General features: G+C 44.0%; 1 protein-coding gene across 8 annotated transcripts in view; it reads left to right on the top strand.

The window, feature by feature from the left end:
- The first annotated feature begins 958 nt into the window (after positions 1-958).
- The window catches only part of PSEN2 (presenilin 2), a 32,857-nt gene continuing 12,353 nt past the window's right edge, over positions 959-21,462 (top strand). For 3 of the 8 annotated variants that reach the window (XM_048843376.2, XM_048843377.2, XM_048843373.2), the window contains exons 1-11: positions 959-1,119; positions 2,298-2,364; positions 9,400-9,541; positions 9,971-10,135; positions 10,872-11,101; positions 12,356-12,497; positions 14,257-14,324; positions 15,816-16,036; positions 16,726-16,824; positions 20,128-20,205; positions 21,110-21,232. In XM_048843376.2, the coding sequence (XP_048699333.2) occupies positions 9,512-9,541; positions 9,971-10,135; positions 10,872-11,101; positions 12,356-12,497; positions 14,257-14,324; positions 15,816-16,036; positions 16,726-16,824; positions 20,128-20,205; positions 21,110-21,232 (1,156 nt within the window). In that variant the 5' untranslated portion in view covers positions 959-1,119; positions 2,298-2,364; positions 9,400-9,511. Of the gene's footprint in view, positions 1,120-2,297; positions 2,365-9,399; positions 9,542-9,970; positions 10,136-10,871; positions 11,102-12,355; positions 12,498-14,256; positions 14,325-15,815; positions 16,037-16,725; positions 16,825-20,127; positions 20,206-21,109; positions 21,287-21,462 lie in introns of all 8 variants that reach the window. The other 5 variants (XM_048843379.2, XM_048843378.2, XM_048843372.2 and 2 more) reach the window with 4 other exon arrangements.

Raw genomic sequence — 21,462 nt, 5'->3', positions numbered from 1 at the left:
AGTCAGCAAGGGGCACAGTTTTTAAACTGTCAGACAGTACTGTGATCGTTTAAGATATATAGCTAGAAATGGCCCAAGTCAGAAGAAACCAAGAGTGAGGCAAGCAAGGTGACAAGGCTCTGGGTATATATACTCTAGTGCCAATTACCATAATAGCTAGCAATCATTTCTTATGTAAATTAAATCTGCACAGTGAGGTCCTTGGTGAACTTAATGGAGTTTTCTTCTCTAAGTTCTCACTTCCCAGAATAAGGAGACTGCTTGGGAAATAATCTTTTTTTAAAACTCACTATCTTGCTGATTAGGGTCCAAATACTTTGTCAAGGAGGAGAGTATTGCAGGATCTCCTGAAAGCGGTCAGACTTACTGTAGAGTGAATTCTTCCAGTTCTATGGAGAGTGAGCCTACCTGCTCTAATGGAGAGTGAATTACTCCATCAGTTACTTTTGTACCTGCTAAAAACAAAACAGATTGGGATTGTTTTTTTAAAGAGAAAAGCCAATGCCATGTCACATGGCAATCTGCAATGCCAAGGAAGATCTAACGTGCTGATACTCTTTATAGTAGAGCAGATGCTCAGACTAATGACAACATTGAAGCAAAAGCTTCGGACCACTCCAAAATCCTCTGAACTGCCTGGTTCCTTGCGCCGTCGTTTCAAAGCGAAGCGTGGGTCAAACCGCAAGAATTCCTTAGCTAGGCTAAACCATGGGGACCCAACAGCCCGGGCTCTGCAGCTGCGCTAGACCAGGCAAGCAAATAGGCTCCTATACAGCTCCAGAGCGCAATCACGCGCCATATGACCCAGCCGCCAGCTGGGACACCACGGAACTCCGCCCACGCCCGCACGCCGCCTTCCCATTGGCTGGTCCTCGGCACCTTTCCCCTCTATTGGAGGAGAGGCTTCGGGGTGGGAGGAAGCAGGCAGTGGGTGACAGCCGACTCGGCTAATCAGAGGCCGCGCTAATCCTAAATCCGTGTTCGGAGAGAGAACGCGGCGGAGCCAATGGGAGCGGAGTTGTGCCGTGCCGTGCCTGGGTAAACAGGCTCACGGAGCTCGTAGCGGTGCGGAGCCGGGCGCTGCAGATGTGGCTGGCGGAGAGCGCTGCGCTGGGCCGGGTAAGGCTACCCTGGGCTGCGGGAGCCTCTGCGGCCTGGGCCGCCTGAGCTCTCCTTGCACCGGCTTCCTGGAATTGCTCCCCCTCGCCCCGAGATCCGCTGGGGCGGGGCAGGGCCGCAGGCGGGTGGGTGCCTGGAGAGCGCGGGCGCTGCCTTGAGAAGCCCAGCTCTGGGGGGGCACCGTGTCTCTGCGCCCCGAATGGGCCCTTCCTCGGACCCCCGCTGAAGGGGCTCGACAGGGACAAGGCAGGCGGGGCGGTCCTGGTGTTGCAGCTCGGGGCCTCCGTGGGTAGCGCCCCCTTACAGCCCTCCCTGCTGAGGAGGGCTTGCGGGTGACCCCTGCCCAGCGTGTCACGGCCCTGCAGGTCCACCCACTCGCTGACCGACCTGGGTCTCCTGCCTCGTAGCCGGGGCGGTTGCAGTTGGGTTGTTGGGCTCAGTTTTCCAGGCGCTTTCCTGGTGTCCGTCCCAGGCTGGGGCTGACACCTTGTCCCTGCGTGCATACTGGCAACGTGAAACCGCTGCCTTGGTAGGGAGAATGTGGACTCACAGTAACGCTTAACCATAGCTGCTGGAACTGGGGGTGTGGCAGCCCTCCCTGGCTGGAAGTGGTTTCCATGATATACAGCGTTTACAGTTTTGTTCAATGTCTCTCAGTACCCCCACTATCAAAATTGTTCCAGCACCCATGTACTTAACCCCTGTATGTATTTGCTGTTAAAAGCCGTTTTGGAAGGCCCTTACCCCTGGTTTCTAATGATACTTTTGGTTAAGGCCAAAACCACTTTAAAAGTCTCTTACTCTTTATACTGTTAGTTCAGATCTGAAACAACCAATGAATTAAACTAAGCCAGTCACTTTTATTTTCTGTTTCTGATGCCCTAGTCTTGTGTTATGGTGTTTGGCATGAGAAGACTGCAGAACAGCTACCGACAAATTGTTTTAGAGGAATTTTTTTGAAAACACTGGAGATAAAAATTTTTTTTTGCATAGCCCCGGTCTTCTAGAATGAACTGATAACATTGTTCCTTTCTGAATATTCCCTTTTTCATGGACTACCGCTACAGCATACCATCATGTTCATTTATCTATAGGTCTGTGATTTAAATTGGAGTGAACCTGGGGAGTTAACAAGTTAATCTTCTTGCTTTATAAGTATTTCTTTTCCTTTTTTTAAGCACTGTTCGTCTGAGGATCTCCAAGCACTCCATGAACTTCTAGCCTCACATTTCCCCTGTAAGGAAGGTGAGCATTTGTCCCTATTTTCTAAATAAGGAAGATGAGTGATGAATCTATTGAGTGGCTGGCTGCTAGGTTCTAGGGTAAGACTGAAGCAGAGCAATGAATGAAACCCAGGTCCTGATTCTTAGTACTAAAACAACAAGGAGTCTGGTGGCACCTTAAAGACTAACAGATTTATTTGGGCATAAGCTTTCATGGGTAAAAAAAACCCACTTCTTCAGATGCATGGAGTGAAAATTACAGATGCAGGCCTAAATCTACTGACACATGAAGAGAAAGGAGTTACCTTACAAGTGGAGAGCCAGTGTTGACAAGGCCAATTCAATCCTGGAGATGTGGTCCACTCCCAATAATTGAGGAGGAGGTCTCAATACCAAGAGAGGGAAAATTGCTTTTGTAGTGAGCCAGCCAGTCCCTATTCAAGCCTAAATTAATGGTGTTAAATCTTGCAAATGAATTGTAGCTCTGAAGTTTCTCTTTGAAGTCAAAGGTGCCATCGGAATCTTTGTTTTTTTTTGTGGATACAGACTAACATGGCTACTCCTCTGATATTCTTAGTACTGTGACTTAACAATAAGTAACTTGCCCATAGTTGTAGAGATGAGCCCAAGATACAGCCTTGTGGTTAAGATACAGGATTATTATTCCTCCTTCAAATATTTATCACTATTACCACTTGGTATTTGTTTGGAATGAATGTTAGTGATCCTCAAATGAGTGGCCTAGAAAAATTCTCTGGTACATGGTTCTCAGAATGTTTCATAGTGTGAATCAGCATCCAATACGCTTACTAGCAGCCTGCCCATTTGCAGTCACATAAAATGATGTAGTGACAGTTTTGTGTGATAGGCTCTGTTACTGGCTGTGGTGACCAAGCTGTATAGGAATGTTGTATAAACTTTAGGCTTTGAAAATGTTGCTGTGGATCACACTGAGATGACAAGTGAGACTTCCTTGGCATTAGAAATCCGGCAATCTTAGCAAAAAGAAAGCTAGACCATAGCTAAGGAGTTATTGCTCATCTGAGAAGGGTTTAATTGAGAGCCTGAATTTGGGTATACCTCCCAGAAGGTGAAGGCCTGAAGGTTTCCTATGATGACTAGTGACAGCTTTACCTGACAACGTCCCCATTCTCTGTAGATGGTGGTAACTTTCAGGGAACTATTGTAGATATCCATATGCCTCCTCTAGCATCCCTACTTGAGGGTGGACTTTTTTCACCTACATGATCCCTACTCTTGCGTTCTGCTCTCATACTGGAATTTCCAGAAATGTAGGGAGAGTGGACTGCCACAGCCAACAGAATTTACTCTGTGGATATGAGATGGGGATTTTACCCTTTTAAAAATGTACAGAGTGAGGAGGGAGGTAATAGGAGGATGGGGAAAATCTCCTCTAAGTCATGCATACATCACTCATCTTATCAATATTTGAATTCATATGCTATCTGTTGCAGCAAATGTCTGTCAGACTTTCTACCTGAAGGGAAGCATGTTTGGTCAAAGCAACAAGACTGAAGTGTTTAGATTCCTTGGAACCACAGAGCCAAATCCAGGGGTGGATGATGACAAAATATTTTTGACACCTTGGGGCCCTAGAAGGTATTGGAGTCCATTGTACCACAGCAGGGATAGTCTTACTACGTGGTTGGCTGCCTGAAGAGTTTACAGTCTAAATAGACAAGACCGAGGGTGTGAGAAAGGAAGCATTGTTGTTCCAGTTTTACAGATGGGGAGCAGAGGCCTACAGACATGAAGTGCCTTACCCAAAATCATCTTGGAAGCTCTGTGGCAGAGCTTTGAACTGACCCCAGAATTCCTGAGTGCCACTCTAGTGCTTTCACCACAAGACTAACATTCCTCCCCTAGAGCTGACATCTTAATACCAAGGCAGATGAATTCTATACTGTGTACGATTTAATGGCAAGGTTAGGGTGGGGCACCTTTTGGCTGAGTCACTAAAATTAAGTGTGGTCTGCTCTGCTTGGATGTTTAAAAATCTTTACAGGATTTCCTAGCAGACACATTTACTTCATTCTAGGCCAAGATTTCACCTCTCCTCACTCTTTAGAAATATGCTGGTTGATAACTATGTTGCTGTTGGCATATGGTTGATCTAGCACTCTAGGATTCTTGGGATGAAAGACACACTGTTCACCTACAGTATTTATCACCTCTTCTATTAGGGCTCAGAAACAACTATAACAGTGTAACTGAAACAGGGATGTCTATGCCAGTCCACTGAGCCTGTAACAATAGTTCTGAGAGGTGTGAACTGCCCCAGGTGTTAACTCCAATGCCCAGTAGTGATGATTTAAATGTCAACATTAAGGCCATGTCTACACGAGAGAGCTTACAGCTGTACCGATGCAGCTGTGCCACTGTAAGATCTCTTGTGTAGCTGCTGTATGCTGACGGGAGAGAGCTCTTCCATCAACATAATTAAACCACATCCAACGGGTGGTGGTAGCCATGCCGGCGGGAGAAGCTCTCAATTTACTATGATTGATATCTCATTTTGATGCCATAAGTGGGTGGTGGGTGGTGGTTGGGAGTTGGGGGACACATAGTAGTGTCTCCTAATCAAGAAGGAACCAACCCCAGGGAGCCCAGCAGAGCACATGGATGTAATCAGGCCCTGCTGAAGAGTGGCCCAGGCATCACTCAGTTTCATGCTTTGAATGTCTACACAATTTACTGTGAGCCTCCTGTTATTTTGGTGACTTGCATAAGTGAGGCTTATTTTTGTGGGTGGAGTTTGTAAGAGTAACATCACCTCTGTATTTGTTTTTCCAGTTATTTTCTAAAATCTATCCCCCTCCCCCCCTTGGTGTGTTTACCAACAGCAGTGACCCTTGCGATCTAAACTTTAAGGAAAACCTGTTTCTGTTGCTTCAGAGTGGCTCTGCCCCCCCCCCCCCGGGCTAAACATAGCTAGAAAAAATAATAGACCCCCCCTCACCTAATTACCACCAAAGAGAACTGTATAAGTAGGTCTCAACTTTCAAGTCAATGAGTAAACCTCCTGCCAGTGTAGACCAGCGATTCTGTCCCCTATACATACTGATATTTTAATTTCCAATGGATAAAACAAGGTACAGTACTCTTGTGCAATAGAAGCGAGCTTTAGGATGTGCTCCTGTGGAATAAGCCTACAAGGGAAAACTCTACTTGTTGAAGTGGGATAATGTCACAGTGGGTCACATCCTCAGCTCTGTTAAAGTCAGTGGAGCGATAACCAGCTTGACCCACCCTGTGAAATAGATAGGAGAGTTAGAGCCAGGACTACTGGGTTGCATCCCCATCTCTGCTACCTACTAATAGCAATTACTTAGTACCATAGGGTCATCATTCCATTTCACTTTTGTCCTACGGGTCTGCAGGATCAGCCTCTTGACTCTGTTTGCTCTTTTTTTAATATAAACTGAGAGAATTGTAACAACCCCTGGCTCCGCAGAGGAGAAGTAGAAAATGATGTGTGATTTTGTAACTATTAGGATCATATTTAAAACAGGTGCTGGTCTTCCTTATTCACGTTATTCAGAGGCTCATACTCGAGTTGTTTGAACAATATGAAAATGCAGACTTAGCCTGCATTTGTTACATTTTTTTTTAAGCTGCTATCACTAGTGCCATAAAGGAAGTGTGTTTATCTCAACCTTTCCGGCTTTCTTTCCTAATTTCCTTTTCTGAAGTGTCTTTCCTTCTTCCAGCACGAGCCTAGGAAAACTCATGGTCTATACACAACTTCCATTTGGTAAAATGGACAAATATATCTGGTTCTATGGAAGAAACTTTCTTTGCTTTCTGTTGAGTGGAACTCCCTTGCTGTACTTGGGAGCCAGGAACCCCCTCTTGGTTCATATATACCTCCTTACAGTCCACTGCTTCCATGAGGCCTGTCAACACTAAGCCACCAATCAAAGTGGTGCAGAAACAAACTCTAATAATTTGACATCCTTTTCCTGGCCAGCTGGTGCTTTGTATCTCCATTGTATTTCTGTTTGAAGTTTGAGCTCCTTGAGCCAGGGATCTTCCTCTGCTTTGCAAAGACTTAAGCACACTGACAATGCTCAATAAATACATGAGAGAGATCAGGGTGGATCCTAAAGTCTTACTACTCTGAGGGAGTGCTCACTTCAACATATGAGATGTTTTGTAGCAGACTCTGCTTGAGCTGCTAGACCTGAAATTTGACAGTCCAGAGCACAGCGTTTTAGAATCTGGTAAAAGAAATAGCAGTGTTAGAGAAGCTGACTACCACAGTCTCTGGAAAGGGAGTGTGAATGTCCTTATTTATCCCCATTTTGGGACTATTTACCAACCCCAAGGGGTAAATTCACGTAAGGAAGATGATGCAGAAAGGAAACGGCTTTTTAGGGAATTGATCATCTCTGAGAGTGGTGACCAACTGAAGGGTCAGTTGCTAGTAGGGATCTAGACTAGGCCCTGTAATACTATATTGTGATATCAGAGACTTTACACCAACACACCGTTAACACAAAACTTAATGAACAAGGGAAGGGGGGATTAGTAGAACTATATGGCTTGGTCTGACCTTATTAGCATGATTTGGGATAGAATTACTCTCACATCTCTGCATTTCTCCATGGTTTCTTTTCTTGCCCTTTCAAAGAGACGCTGTCAAGCTTTTTTAAAACCTGATTTAAAATACAAAATGTCCTTCCGTGTAGTATTACTAGCCCTAAGATTACTGAAACTGCCAACCCCTAAGGTTAGTGAAAGTGGAATACGTTTTGAGAATGTAACTTATTACTTCTGCTATCTGTTTAACTTCTGCACTTGGCACGATTTTGCTAGTGAAAACAGGCTATTTGGTGTTCCTTCCTGGATCCTGTGCAGTAGCACCACATTGTATTGTCCAGGTTGCAGAAACTGCAGAGGAAAGCTTATACCCAAATAACTGGCTTTCACATACGTGTGTGTATGTGGGATGTTCCTGACAATATTTGAGCTATGTAAAACCTAAATTTGGATCCAAACTGCTTGAGACTGGCCTCTTACTCTTCCCTTGGTTCTCTGGCATATACAGAAGCTGTGTGGAGCCATCTCGGCTGCAGTGGTCAGAGGGTTAAATATTTATTATGATCTGGGGGCATGTGTAACCTCACCTTGTCTCACTTCACTGATTCAGAAGTATGTAGTGCCTGGATGATTGCTTACACAACATGAGCCTGACTTCGCCTTTAAAGACTCAACTTCATGTATTCATAACTTGCCTAGTTTCTAGAAGCTTGGGCCTAAATTTTCAAGAAATGTGATTGCATATGCACTCTCACAATTGTCTGATAAGCACCCATCAGCAGGTGACTTGCACATGCAAGATGGACAGGCACAAAAGTGAAAAATGCTCTTGAACTTGGGTCATTAGGTTTTATTCTACTGAGTGAGAACACAGCACTATTGTGAAGCAGCCCAAGACTGAGTGCTTCTGCCATCTCTTCCACCTCTGAACTGTATTGCTTTTATTGATAATGCAGGAATTACACTGATACTTCAGGCTTTGAAGGGAAGGTAGGGAAGACTCTTCTGGAAAGAGTATATCACTTGGGAGATGGATTTTCTTTCTGAAATTTCCTCTTTGTGGGGGAATGGACAAAGTGAATGAAGATCAGGAGTTGTGGGGGAAAGGGAATTGCTTAATTCCTCCTAAAGCTAAACACAGTGAGAAGAAAGTGGGATCTCCCAGGTATCTTTCAGGTGACCACATCTGAAACTCTAGGCTATGCTCTCTACCAGGAGGTCCCGCTGTTTGGACCATGAGTGTGAGAGTCAGGACTTGTTCTGACTCTTGATTTAGTCTGTGACTGTGGCCAAGTCACTGAGCTTCTCTGTACTTCCACTTCAAGTTTAAAAGGGAGACAATATCTACCTCTTGGTCCATGTTGGGCTCCTTTGTCATGATCCCTGGATTAAATGCTCTGTAGATGTCATGGGGAATCACATGCTTAGAGCTTTTAAATGAATCAGTTCAAACTGTCCAATGTCTGAAAGGTTTGGTTTTGCCCTCACTGAGAGTAGCCTGAGAAATGAATTTTGTCATTTCTGGTTATTTGCCCCTCTAAGCTGAACTGTGAAATGCTAAAATGAATTCTCCTGGATTGAGCTTTCCTGAACCTGATAGAGTGCAAAAGCCTCTTTGATAGGGATGAGAGGGGCGAAGTAGGTGCATTCTTAGGGTTGACTGAAATCATGGTATCCTTGGCTAATGCAGGCATGCAAGTCTCTCTCCAGTGGAAAAAATGTTGTTCCTCTTGAATCTTCTCCATGTCACTTCTTATTTCTGAGTAGCAGCGTATGGAATCTGGCCAAAACAATGAAATCTGTGCTGATAAACTCCAAGTTGTTTCCCTTCCAAGTGTCTTGCTCTTTTTCTATGAAACAATACAGCTGGGACAATGCTGGCTAACTTACAGTGAGAAAGAGCTCCTCTTTCAAGAAACTAGTTTTCTTACCATGCTTGGTGTGGGAGGGGAATCATTCCCTAGGAAATTCATAAGGCTGCTAGATACAGTAAAAGCTTTATCTGGCATGTTGGGGAGTGCTGGTAACTAGATGGTGTGTGTGTTTTTTTTTTTTTTTTTTTTAACTTAGAGGGAGAGTGTGCAGGGTTGGGGCATGGGAGGGGTGTGGGCTCTGGGAGGGAGTTTGAGTACAGGAGGGGGCTCAGGGAAGGGGGTTGGGGTACGGGAGGGGTTTTGGAGTGCTGGATCCAGGTGGCGCTCACCTCTGGCAGCTCCCTGGAAGCAGCAATCTGTCCCTGCTGCTCCTAGGGATGGCCAATGGGAGCTGTGGAGGCGGTGCCTGTGGGTGGAGGCAGTCCACAGGGCTGCCTGCTGCACCTCTACCTGCACTGCTTCCAGGGAGTCACACAGAGCCAGGTAGGGAACCTGCTGGCCCTGCGCCAACCGGACTATAAACCGAACTTTCTATGAAGATTAGAAATGCCAGGTTATAGAGCTTTCCTGTTGGTACAGGACCAGATAACACAGCTTTTACTGTACTTACATTTCAACAGATTGGCTTAACTATAGCCCAGGCTCTTAGTGACCAAAAATTTACCGCTGTCTGGCTGCTGCTCATTGATCTAACCTGTGGGCATTGGACGCACTCTCCTTTCGAGCAGACGAATGACGGCTCACGACTGGCAGTTGACAGAGGTGAAGCTTTGGTTAGGCCGTGGCAATTGAACTGCTTTCTAACCTTTAGAGGTGCTTCTTCTGTCTCAAAGTCAAGGCACCGTGGCAAGGAGGGGAGAACAGCTGCAGCAGCCATGCATGCTGTGACTAAAGAGAGGACTTGACTCTCACTTGGCTGCTAATTAGGCACTGAATTTCACTTCCCCATCCAACTGTGTAAAAGACGAAACAGGAACCACCACCCCCCCCCACCACTATCTAATTTCATCTAGAGCATGATGCATTTTTCAATATGCAAGTGTATTATGTTGTACTAAGATAAGTAGTCACAACCCCTGCAAGAACATCCCCATTAGAATTGCACTTCTTGCCCATATCTCCAATTCTGTGTCTGTGGCTTTTAGTTTGTATCATGACTTCTCTCTCTCCTCTTGTTGTGTTTGGTTCTAGGCACTGTATGAGAGACTGATGATGATCACATTCATGAACAGTTCAGACAGTGAAGAGGAAGCCTGCAATGAGAGAACATCGCTGATATCAGCAGAGAGCCCTCCTGCAGCCTCCTACCAGGATGGGCTGCAAGCACCAGAAGCAGCGGAGACGCAGACGTACAGGGTAGGTCTGCAATGCGTCTAGAAAGAGAGAAAATGTGGTATGATGCCATTGCTGCTCTGCTGAATAGATCACTTAGTGCCTTCCAGTGTATCCTAGAGTCGGTCAGGCCTCATTTCAGAGGTACTGAAGAGTGTATTTCTTAAATAACGGCAATAGTCACTTCTTTCCCTGTCTCTTCATGCCCCTCCCCTCCCAGTTGCTAGAGCTGTGAGTTTTAAGCATGATCTGATACCCGTGACTTTCCTGAGGGATGTTCTCTCTGGACCTTTAATTAAACAACAAGGAAGCTAAAACTAGCTGGCTGAGCTATTCTCCAGAGCTTCCTCAGTACTGGGCAAACAAAACAGATGTTAAATAGGATCTTATGCAAGTAATAGTGAAGCAGCCATGTAATGCAAGGACAGGATTGCTGAGAGAACAGATTCAAATGGCTGGGCATCAGACTCTTCAGCTAGAATTTCCTTCAGTTCAAATTGTGTGCACTGCCCCCTCCCCATTTTAAATGTCTGTAGACTTATGCTTTACACTTTATTAAAAAAAAAAAAAAATCCAGTTCATAGCATGTCTGATGCAGGTGATGTTTGCATCGCTAGTCATAGGGCTTACATGCTCACTTCCATGTAGTGAGAGCTTTCTGTTATTTTATAGGGTGTTACTGTGTGTCACCAGGAAATGAGTGAATGCTTTGCATGGACAATAAAAAGGGTCTTATGCATACTCTAACCTCTCGTTACAGAAGAGGCATACTGGTGGCAGTTGTAGCCCTAGTGATGCTGACAGCGGTAATTCTGACTCAGGACTTCCAGTAAGAGACATTGCTGTGGACAATAAGGAGGAGGAGGAACTGACCCTGAAATATGGAGCAAAGCATGTGATCATGCTCTTTGTGCCTGTCACGCTGTGTATGATTGTTGTCGTTGCCACCATAAAGTCAGTGCGCTTCTACACTGAGAAAAATGGGCAGTTGTAAGTAGGTTCTTAAAAGCAGCGTGTGTGTGTGGCTGTGATCTCTTGCATTACAAACACGTTCTGTGTCCGTATATGTAGAGATGTGTGCACCCAGAGGCCTTCCACAATGGGATGAGAGAACCTTTACCCACTCAGTTAAAAACCTAACTCTGTAAACAGGCAAAGACTTCATTCTTTTGAACTGGGCTAAATATACTAAGTTCAGCTGACAGGAATGGACCCTAATGTATCCGTTACAAACCAATGGGGGGGGGGGAAAGGGCACTGGAAGTTCAGAGTCATCTGGGTAGGACTTAAACTGATTTAACTCTGGCTACCTCAGAAATTGTGATGAGGCTGCTTCCCACTGCATTGTAAGAACTCAGGTTGGATTCCACCCCTCCCACCCATTTTGTTTTGTTTTGTTTTGTTTGTTTTAGGCACCAGCTGGCAGCAAATGTGACATAGCACACTCGGGTGGACGGAAAAGTGTCTCTCTGCTGAACGATCTCTGTGGCTTTTAAAGACTCGTGTTAATTGGCACAGAGTTCCATCCAGCCCTCTTAACCAGGACCGTGACTGAGGGCATTCTTGGGGCTGTAACAGGGGGCTGGAGGATGTTTCATAAGGGGATTAAAAGGGGACTGGCATTTCCCTTGAATATAGCTGAAGGAAGCAATGTTAGGATGTGTGGAAAAACAAGAGAGACTACTACTCTAGAAATCAATGGTGCAGTCTTAACCGTTATCACACAAAATGTACAGCAGAAACAGAAGGGTCCAGAGACAAGCAATAAAAATTACTAGTGGCCTGGAGAGACCTCCGTATGCAGAAAGAATGAAAAGTCTTCTAAATAAAGATGCTGAAGTTAATGGTCTCTTCCCTTATAAAAAGAAAAGGAGGACTTGTGGCACCCTGGAGAACAACAAATTTACTTGAGCATAAGCTTTCATGAGCATTGGATGCATGAAGTGAGCTGTAGCTCACGAAAGCTTATGCTCAGATAAATTTGTTGTTCTCTAAGGTGCCACAAGTACTCCTTTTCTTTTTGCGGATACAGACTAATGCGGCAGCTACTCTGAAATCTTCCCTTATCGTGATTCATAGGGTTCTCTGCTGTGGGTGCTCTCTAAGCACACTCTGGGGATTAGGGCTGGGATTCCAGTGATCATGGGAGTCACACACAGACATTGGAGGACACAGTTTATCTTGGTGGCGGTGTAATAGCATAGTACGTACCTGTCTACTACGCTGCGTCTCTTTGCTCTGCAGGATCTACACCCCTTTTAGTGAAGATACACCTTCTGTGGGCCAGCGTCTCCTGAACTCCGTGCTGAATACCATCATAATGATCAGTGTTATCATCGTGATGACAGTGTTCCTAGTTGTGCTGTATAAATATCGTTGTTACAAGGTGAGGTATTTATGCTGGACAAAATAGAAGTCCTATAGTAATCAGTGAAGCATCCCAAACTAGTTTTGAGAGGACTTGTGCGTTGGGGAGAGACGTATGGGCATTGCATTAGTAGTTCTCCTAGATTTTACACAGAATAGGAATCTCCTTCTAGAGTAGCCATTACCAGTAATTAATGACTTCATTATCCTCTCTTCACAGCCAGTGGGCATTCACAGATAACTAACGTGAGGCTGGCTTTATTTTTTTTGACTGTTGGGAGCTCATAGCTAGATGGGGTTTTTTTTGTTTTTGTAGAGTAAAACTAAAACCACACAGGCCTCATCTCCTCCACTCTTGTGTAACACCCTGTGTGACTATGCAACAGCTGTTTGAGTTTTAGTCAAAGTTCTACACTGAACAGAGACTGCATTTTTTCTGTCTCCATTTCTTGCAGTTGGTTTTGAGATATGGTCAGTCTCTGGAATTTTTTAAGTACTTGAGAAAGTACACTTCCCATGTAACAGAGCTGTAAAAGTGCTCTGTCTAGGCTCCAAGTTAACCTGGAGCCTAATTTATTAAAACTTGTGGATTTTTCTACTCTCCCCCCCCAGGTATCCTCTCCTATAAGTAAAAGGTCTGATTTTTTTGTACTATAGTCTACATTTTGGCTTGAATCCTGTAGCTTTGAGTGAAGAGGTTTCAGAGTTTAAACTCTGTCCTGACTGATATTAGCAAATGAAGATGTTTTGATATAGCTACACTGTCCCATCAGTTTCCTCCTTTTCAAGAGTGTGAGACCAGCTTTCTGAGGAAGTGGATAGTTCCTGGCTGTGAGGATTGGTTGGAGTTGTCTATGGTGGGTGGGGTGGGGGGAGGAAGAGGAGAGTTGTTTGAGGAAAAGGCAAATTCAGTTCTTGTCATGTTTGTGTAAAGTGGCAGCAGGCTGCCCAGGAAGAGATGTGAGATTTCATTTATGGGGTAAGTGGGAGGCTAAAATTGTGTGTGTGAGAGAGTGAGTGTGAAACTTGAACATACTAGTAGCTGAATGCCCTCCCAGAGAATAGAGAGGGAGAAATCGATCAAAAACAGAACCCTGTGGGGACACCAGCAGGCTATGGGGGAGGAGGGGAACTTACTAAGAGGTCAGGTGTGGAGGCAGAAGGACAATCTGAGCACAGTTGTGAAAGCCCAAGGAGGAAGTGATCAGCTGTGAAAGCAGAAGATAAGTTTATCAGGATAACTGCTGATAATAGGAGCCCTCCTCTGGCTTTGAGGAGCCAGTCATTGGTGATTTGAACCAGATAACCAACCTACCTACCTACCTACCTGCTGTATTTTCCACTCCATGCATCTGATGAAGTGGGTTCTAGCCCACGAAAGCTTATGCCCAAATAAATGTGTTTAGTCTCAAAGGTGCCACAAGGACTCCTCGTTCTTTTTGTTGAACCAGGGAAGTTTCAATGTTGTGGAGAGGTTGGAGATCAGACTGCAGTGGATCCAAAAGGGAGTTGGTGGAGAGGAAGTCAAAGCAGAAGGGTGCAGGCTCAAAGAGCTTGGAAAGAAAGATAAGAATAGAGAGAGGGTGAGGTAACTGGGTAGCCCAGGGGGATCCCTCTCCCTTCTCTATGGAGTGTACAGTGTATTGAAGGAAAGAGGAAGACTGTCAAAGGCTGGCAACCTGTGGATGTCCCTGACCACACTGGTGCACGCAACAGTACACCATGGGGAAAAAGCTATCCAGCCATGTCAGCTACTCTCTTGTCTTTCCATTGAACAGTTTATCCACGGTTGGCTGATTCTTTCATCACTGATGCTGCTGTTCCTTTTCACCTACATCTATCTAGGGTAAGTGCAAACATTCTGCTTGTACTGTAGTAATTGAAGAATTAATTAAACCCTTGTGGTTGCAGTAGACAGTAAAACTTTACTAATTTGTACCAAGAAAAACAATGGTCTCTCCATCTCTCAGCAAAGACTGAAGAGTACTTGTAGTGAGGCTGCCTGTTGCTCAGACTTCATTGTCTTTACAAAACGTGCTACGGTCCATCAGCTAGCATGCTGACAAAATATTGTCAAGCAAACTAAGCCTCAGTGGACAGTAAAAACTATGACAGGTTTCACAGTAGCAGCTGTTAGTCTGTATCCGCAAAAAGAAAAGGAGTACTTGTGGCACCTTAGAGACTAACCAATTTATTTGAGCATAAGCTTTCGTGAGCTACAGCTCACTTCATCGGATGCATTCAGGGAAAATACAGTAGCTCACGAAAGCTTATGCTCAAATTTGTTAGTTTCTAAGGTGCCACAAGTACTCCTTTTTCTTTTTTTAGTAAAAACTATGGTTGCCTTATCTTTGCTTTTTAAAAATGGTTTATTTTGCTAATTTGCAACATCTTCCAGTCATTAGTCTGAAGTGCTGAGGTTCTGATGTACCCTCCCCCAGAAGGCTCCCTGTTTGGAGAGGGTGCTGTCACTGAAGTTTGCCACTTGAATAGTGAGCTCTCAAAATGGGCTGTTTGGTGCAGTAGTGGTACCTGAGAGCTGGGCCTGAGAGGTTGTTGTTTTTTGTTTTTTGGTGTTTTTTTCTCTGATGTGGGGGATACTCTGACTTGACAGTGTGCCATATTTTACTCTCTAACCACATCTCTGCAAATTTTTCTTTCCCCTTAACTTCAGTGCTGGGTCACACCTCACATCTAGCTTGCTAATGATATATTTATTTTGTCTTGAAAATTGTACCTTGCACAGGCCATTTCTCGTTTGCCATCTTTACTAAATGCTGTCCACGCTGCTGCATTCTTATTTTCAGCTATGTCTGGAAATTTTGCTCGCTTGAGTGAGCAATCCAGTCTTTGGTGTGTCTCGCTATCCACCCCATAGTGTAAGGCAAGGCAGTACTTGTGTGCTATCTAGTGTCCACCCTACTGCCATAAAACTATAGAGAACTGGAAGCAGCCATTGACTGCAAGGCAAGTGGGCAATTAGTGATGGGAAGCAATGATGGCACCTTCTGCTGTGGGTGAGAGCAATGAGTTTGTGGAACTGTTGCTGCTTCCAGCTGGGCCGTGTGATTACCCATCAGCCCACATTTGACAGCATGGCCTTCAGTTTCTGAGTGGCCAGCTATGGCACTGTAGAGGAGTCTGATGCTGGGAATGGGGAGACTCATCTTACCAATCTCTCACAGCCCTTCTCTTGGGCAAGTGGAATTTTTTAATTCAGGACCTGACCTGCTTCATCTTAGGCCTGAGATATCACTGTTTGACTAGTGCCATGAAGGTGTCTTGCTTGTCAGTTGCATATTGCTTAGCTAAATCACCTTTTGGTTTTGTTCTGCAGCGAAGTGCTGAAGACCTACAATGTGGCTATGGATTACCCCACCTTGTTCTTTGTCATCTGGAATTTTGGAGCTGTTGGGATGATTTGTATCCACTGGAAGGGTCCCTTGCACCTCCAGCAGGCCTATCTTATTATGATCAGTGCGCTGATGGCATTGGTTTTCATTAAATATCTACCCGAATGGTCAGCGTGGGTCATTCTAGGAGCTATTTCAATTTATGGTAAGGCTTGGATGTGACTGTTATGTGTCTTTAACTAACATGCAGAACCTATGCAGGAGGAATGACTGAATTTATGAAACTCCTTGGTGTGGGCAGTGGGCTTTACCAGGAGTAACCTGGCAGTAATGCAAAACTCATTAGCTCGTTATTGGGAAATCCCAGATTTTGGCATTAAGTAAAGTGTGGCTGTACCTGCAGAACTGGGGGAAACTTACCCCAGGTGACATTCTAAATGGTTTGGAGCTTTGAAGGGGTTAAGGTGGCTCACAGGAATGAAATGTACAAGTGACATGAACTATATAAAAGACAAAATAATAAGGGTCTTGAACCAATGGATCTTGAAACGTGAATAAAACTATCTGAACCTGTACACCTCAAGTACACTATAGTCTCATTTTAAGGAAATGAAGGCCTGTTTGAGGCCACTTATAATGTTAGCACGCTGAAAAATCTTATAACATTGAACTGGGAGACTGTATTTCAGCAAAGGGGATCTTCAAGCAGAGACTAATTATAAGATGGTGTTATGCTAATCTTACCAACTTTACATCATGACTGTTGTGCGTGAAATATCTCGAGATGCCATTTTAAAGAGAGATGAGGGGCGGGGGTGGAAATTGCCCATTAGATTTGAAATGTACAGAACATGTGGCTTGAGACTGGAGACTCTGGCCCTTTTCTCTTCACAGATCTGATCGCTGTGCTGTGTCCCAGAGGGCCACTGAGAATGCTGGTAGAAACTGCACAGGAGAGAAATGAACCTATATTTCCTGCACTAATATATTCTTGTGAGTAATCACTTCTAGATTTGAATGCTAATGTTTTAACTGGATTTATATCCATTCCAAGCTTATAACCACACTGTACCAATGAGCAGCATTTTTCTTAGCTCCTTGCTCTCAAAACTAGCATTTATAAAGGTGTTGGGTAGTTCAAGTTAACTAGTGGTCAACTAACTAAAACTACAATGTGGCCACAAACCTTAGTCTAGACGTATCCTTAGAAATCCAGTTGTTTAAATGCTGATTTACCAGTTTTTATCACTTTAAATAACATTGGCATATGTGTTGTGTGGGTTATAGTCAACATCTTTCAAGATAGAAATCAGCCTATTGTGGTATTAAACACAAGCTATGTCAGAACATTAAAGCTGCAAAGTCAAGCACTCCTATCTAGGAAATGTCAAAATAAAGGTTACCTGTGTACTTTGCGTTACGTAGCATTCCTATGTTCAAAGCACACATCCCATTGACTTCAGTTGCAGTTGTGAGTGCTCAACACTTCTGCAAATCAGACTGTAGGGGTCTCAAGTTGGGCATGCAGAAAATGAGGAATACACCATTTAGCTTTTCACAGGTGGTCACTTGGTTTTAAGTGACTTGCCCAGCATGCTGCAGGCACTCTGTGGCAAAGGCATGGATAGAATCCAATTCTACAGGGCAGCATTCAGCTGCCTGAACCATGATACTGTCCTTTCTCTTCCTGCAATCCCCTCCTTCATTCACCACACACCTTCTAACTCTGCAACAAATGAAGCAGGGGTCCTTTGACAACAGGCTCTTCCACTACACAAACCTTGATTCATCGTTGGTGCAGGTCCATCTTGTGCATTGAACGAAGCAGGGGTCCAACAGGTAAAAAGTGATTATGCAATTAAAGACCATATAATGTATGTGCACAAGAGGGTTATGCTGTAAGGCGCTGGAGCATGCCCACTGTGCACACAATATTCAGAGACTTTAGCTGCTAAATTGTAAGAAGTCTTCACTGAGCATGTGCAAGCCAAGATTTTTTTCAAAAGTTTAAAACTGGGCCAAAATTGGGGAGATGTTCACATGAACAGCAAAATTCACCTCCTTAACACACAGGCTACCCTCTGCTAAATTTGAAGTTCATGCTCCAAAGCACGGTGGTACAAGAACTTCTCTCAAAGGTCACCAGATTTTTTTTTAATTTTTTTTTTAATATGAGTGAATAACATTTTTTTTTCTTAGCCTCATCTTGCGAACAGCTACAGTCTTTTGGTTGATGCGTTCCAAAACAAAATTCAACAATAGGCATGTGCCCAGTGTGGAAAATTCAGCTCAAGCCATAAAGTTTGGTAACGTTTATAAGCAACTGAAAGCAGGGAGTTATGGGAGATGTCAGGCAACCTTTGTAATAGGTGGTGCTACCAATCCCACTTAGAAGACTTCTGCCTTAGAAGGTGGTATGCATGAGAACCAATGTCTCCTTCACAGAATCAGAATTCTAGAGAGAAACTTAAATCATCTGATTTGCACTAATATTTTAGCAGGTGACCACTGGACACAAAGGAAACCCATTTATGCCTGTGTTGATCCCTACATATATCTCTGAACTGGTTTCTTTAAGGGTATAGTCTTATATGTTGCATTGATATGACCACACCCATGCCTAAGAAACCTGTGTGCAACAGTCCTGACAGCAGAATTACTCTGTAGCATTCCTACAGTCAGCCTCTGTGCTTTTTCTGTCTTGTACAGGTAAATCTCTACCATTAGCACACTGAGCACCTTTCAGTAGTGCATGAAGTAACATCTGTCACGTGGCTGGTTCTTTCTCTTCCTCCCTCCAGGGGGAGAATTGCAGGTGCAGTGTAGCTTGTTGTTGTTGGTTGTTACCCACTTTCATGGGGAAGCGGAGGGTAACTTTTTATTGGTGCAGTATTTCCCCTGCTCCCCCCATTTTTAAAATATATTCTTCAGAAAAGGCACAGTTACTTCAAAGGGCTTAGGACCTGTGCTGTTTAATGGTCTCACACCTTAACTAAGACATTAAACCCATGCTGAGGGGTTTTTCTTCAGGTGTGGGGATTTTCTTTCTCTTATTAGCCTACCCAGATTTCCTGGGCTGACAAACCTCTTACCAGGTTCCACCCTAAAAGGGAAGTGAAATGCTTATGTTAATAAATCCCTAAGATAGGGGGCTTATTATGAGAGCAGTGATGCTATGGCTGGTACCACAGTAACATTGCTGCAGAAGTTATCTGACTGGCACTGAATATATGAGCATCCTGTATCTAAAGAGGTTCATCAGTCTGGCAGGTGGAAATTGACATAGGCTAATATAGCTGCTCTTTAATTAAGCCTTTTCCTGGTTCATCCTGCTGCCATGGAGTGATTTGGAAAGGACTCCTTTGGGATGTTGTGCTTTTTTTAAGCAAGGCTTCTGTTATGCTGGGGGAGTGAGAGAGGCAGGGGTAGAGGTCTGGATAAAGTCAGACTCTCAGCACAGCTAATAAATCAAGAACGTCTTCCGTTGGAGAAGGAAAAAACACAGAAAACAGTAACTCAACAAAAAGCTTTGCCTGACATCCATGTTTCCATTGTAAGCCCACAGTCCGTGGAGGCTTCCTTGCCGCAACTGAGCCTCAAATGGAATCTGTCTTTTTATATTTGCCTTGGCATTCTAAGAAACCAGAGCCCTAGTGCACATCTCAAGTAAACTTCTGCTTCTTTTCTGATCTTAAAAAGGTCCCTGCCTTCCTTATTTTAGTGAACCATCTCAAAAGTAAACCCCAAGGCTGCCCTTGGATATTCCCACTTACCTCCCAGGAGGCTCCCAACATCCCCCTTACAGAAAAACAAGAGGGAAGGGGTGGCCAATCAGAAATAAACAGAAAAACCTCTTGCCACCCTAGGTAAGTGGGTTGCAGCATTCTCTCATTACCAAAGAATGTTACAGAAAACCTACCACTATCCCTCCCTTAGTGGCACCATTTCCTGGGCCACCTCTTTCCTTTAGCAGATCAAGTGAAGGAGATGAGGATCTGGGGCCTTGGCTTTCTGAGAGCCATAGAAAACAAAATGGCTTCCTTGCATGCAATAACTTGTGGTCTGAGTACTGATACCTGTAATATGCTGTCTCCTATCTTGCTAAGTAAATGACTAGGGAATAGGAATATGCCAACCAAGATGTGGATTTTGAGTGTGTTTCCCTGGGGTGATTGTTTAGTTTCTTTGCCTGCTGTGTAAAATTCAGGATAAAAGTAGAGCCACTAAAATACTGTCTAGCTCCTCTGAACGGTCAGTGACCTATAATTTTCTACACATTATTTCTTTTCCCTACAGCTGCTATGGTGTGGACAGTAGGAATGGCAAAGCCAGACTCAGCATCAAGGGACCTTACTCAGCAGACGTGGGATTCAGGTCCGTTTTGCTCTTAACGGAGAACTATGTATTGTAGTTAGTGTCTTTGGTTTTCAAATTGCAAATCTGTGGCGCAATAAGCTTGTGCATGTTTTGCAGTTTTTCTATTGCATGCTAGACAGGACTGTAGTAGAACCTCACTGATTTGTTTTCTCTCTCATATCCTCACCTGGCTTGTCAATAAAGATTAGCAGAGTGCTGTAGGGAAGTCTGGTGTTAAGGCTTCATTACTTTTTTATAAAAGTGTTTTCTAATATGTATTAAAGTGCAGCTAGTAAAACCCCAATTATCTAAGTGCTTGGGGCACTACTGGATTTTTCACAAAGTGGGGGCTGGATAATTAGTTTGCTTTAGATTGTAAGTTTAAAGCCAAACTACATATCTTAAAAATGAATGAGCTAAACCTGATGTGTGATGTAGTCTTGGGGCATGAGTGGGTTTTACTATAAATGGTTTTCCCATTTAATCACTAAAAATAGCTGCTTCTGTTGTGCTTCAGAAGCCAGTAGTAGCTCTCTTAAACAGTGTTTCCTTTTTTTAAGAAAGGAAACAAAACAAATGGACCTTAAGGCTTGATAACTAGGAACACTTTTATATTCGGAATAAACCAAGCTAAACTAGATTGACCAATCATGCCCTGGTATGATGGCGTCTTTACTATTTCTGATGATACTGTAGGGGGCATGCACTCTTGACAAAGCCATTTAGAATCTGTATTTAATCCAGTCCTAATGAACACTACAGTTTGTACACTGAGACTTCACCCACTCATCCCTGGTTTGGTATGGAGAAGCCCCTTCATAAAGGCTGCTTACTTCATGTTTCTCAAAACATGTTAATGTAGATGCCTTCGTTTTGTCTCTTCTTTGTTGTGGTGTTTGGTGTGTGTTTTGGGGGAACCCAGCTGAAGACATGAGAGAGATCAATGACAATCCTGCATACGTGGAGTCTGAAATCTCCGAGGCCAGGAGTCCAGCTCCAACCCATCCAACCACTTCCTTATTAGAGGAGCTGGAAGAGGAGGAAAGTAAGGCAAACAAGTCATGAAAACTTGCTTTTAAATGGCGTCCTGCCATACACAGTAAGAGTCAAATTCTCCTACTCACATTGGGAGCACCTTGCTCTGAGTAGTTCTATTGAAATGAATGGGAGTATCTGAACAGTAAGATAATGACTGAATGTGAGTAAGAAGGGTATCGGAATCTGACTCAATGATTTTCATGCTGCAATATCTATTCTAACTATGCTTAGAACAGG

This window comes from Caretta caretta, chromosome 3, assembly GCF_965140235.1.
Source record: "Caretta caretta isolate rCarCar2 chromosome 3, rCarCar1.hap1, whole genome shotgun sequence".
Classification (NCBI taxonomy): domain Eukaryota; kingdom Metazoa; phylum Chordata; order Testudines; family Cheloniidae; genus Caretta; species Caretta caretta.
Note: the sequence above shows the minus strand (reverse complement) of the source record. Positions and strands in the feature narration are given on the sequence as shown.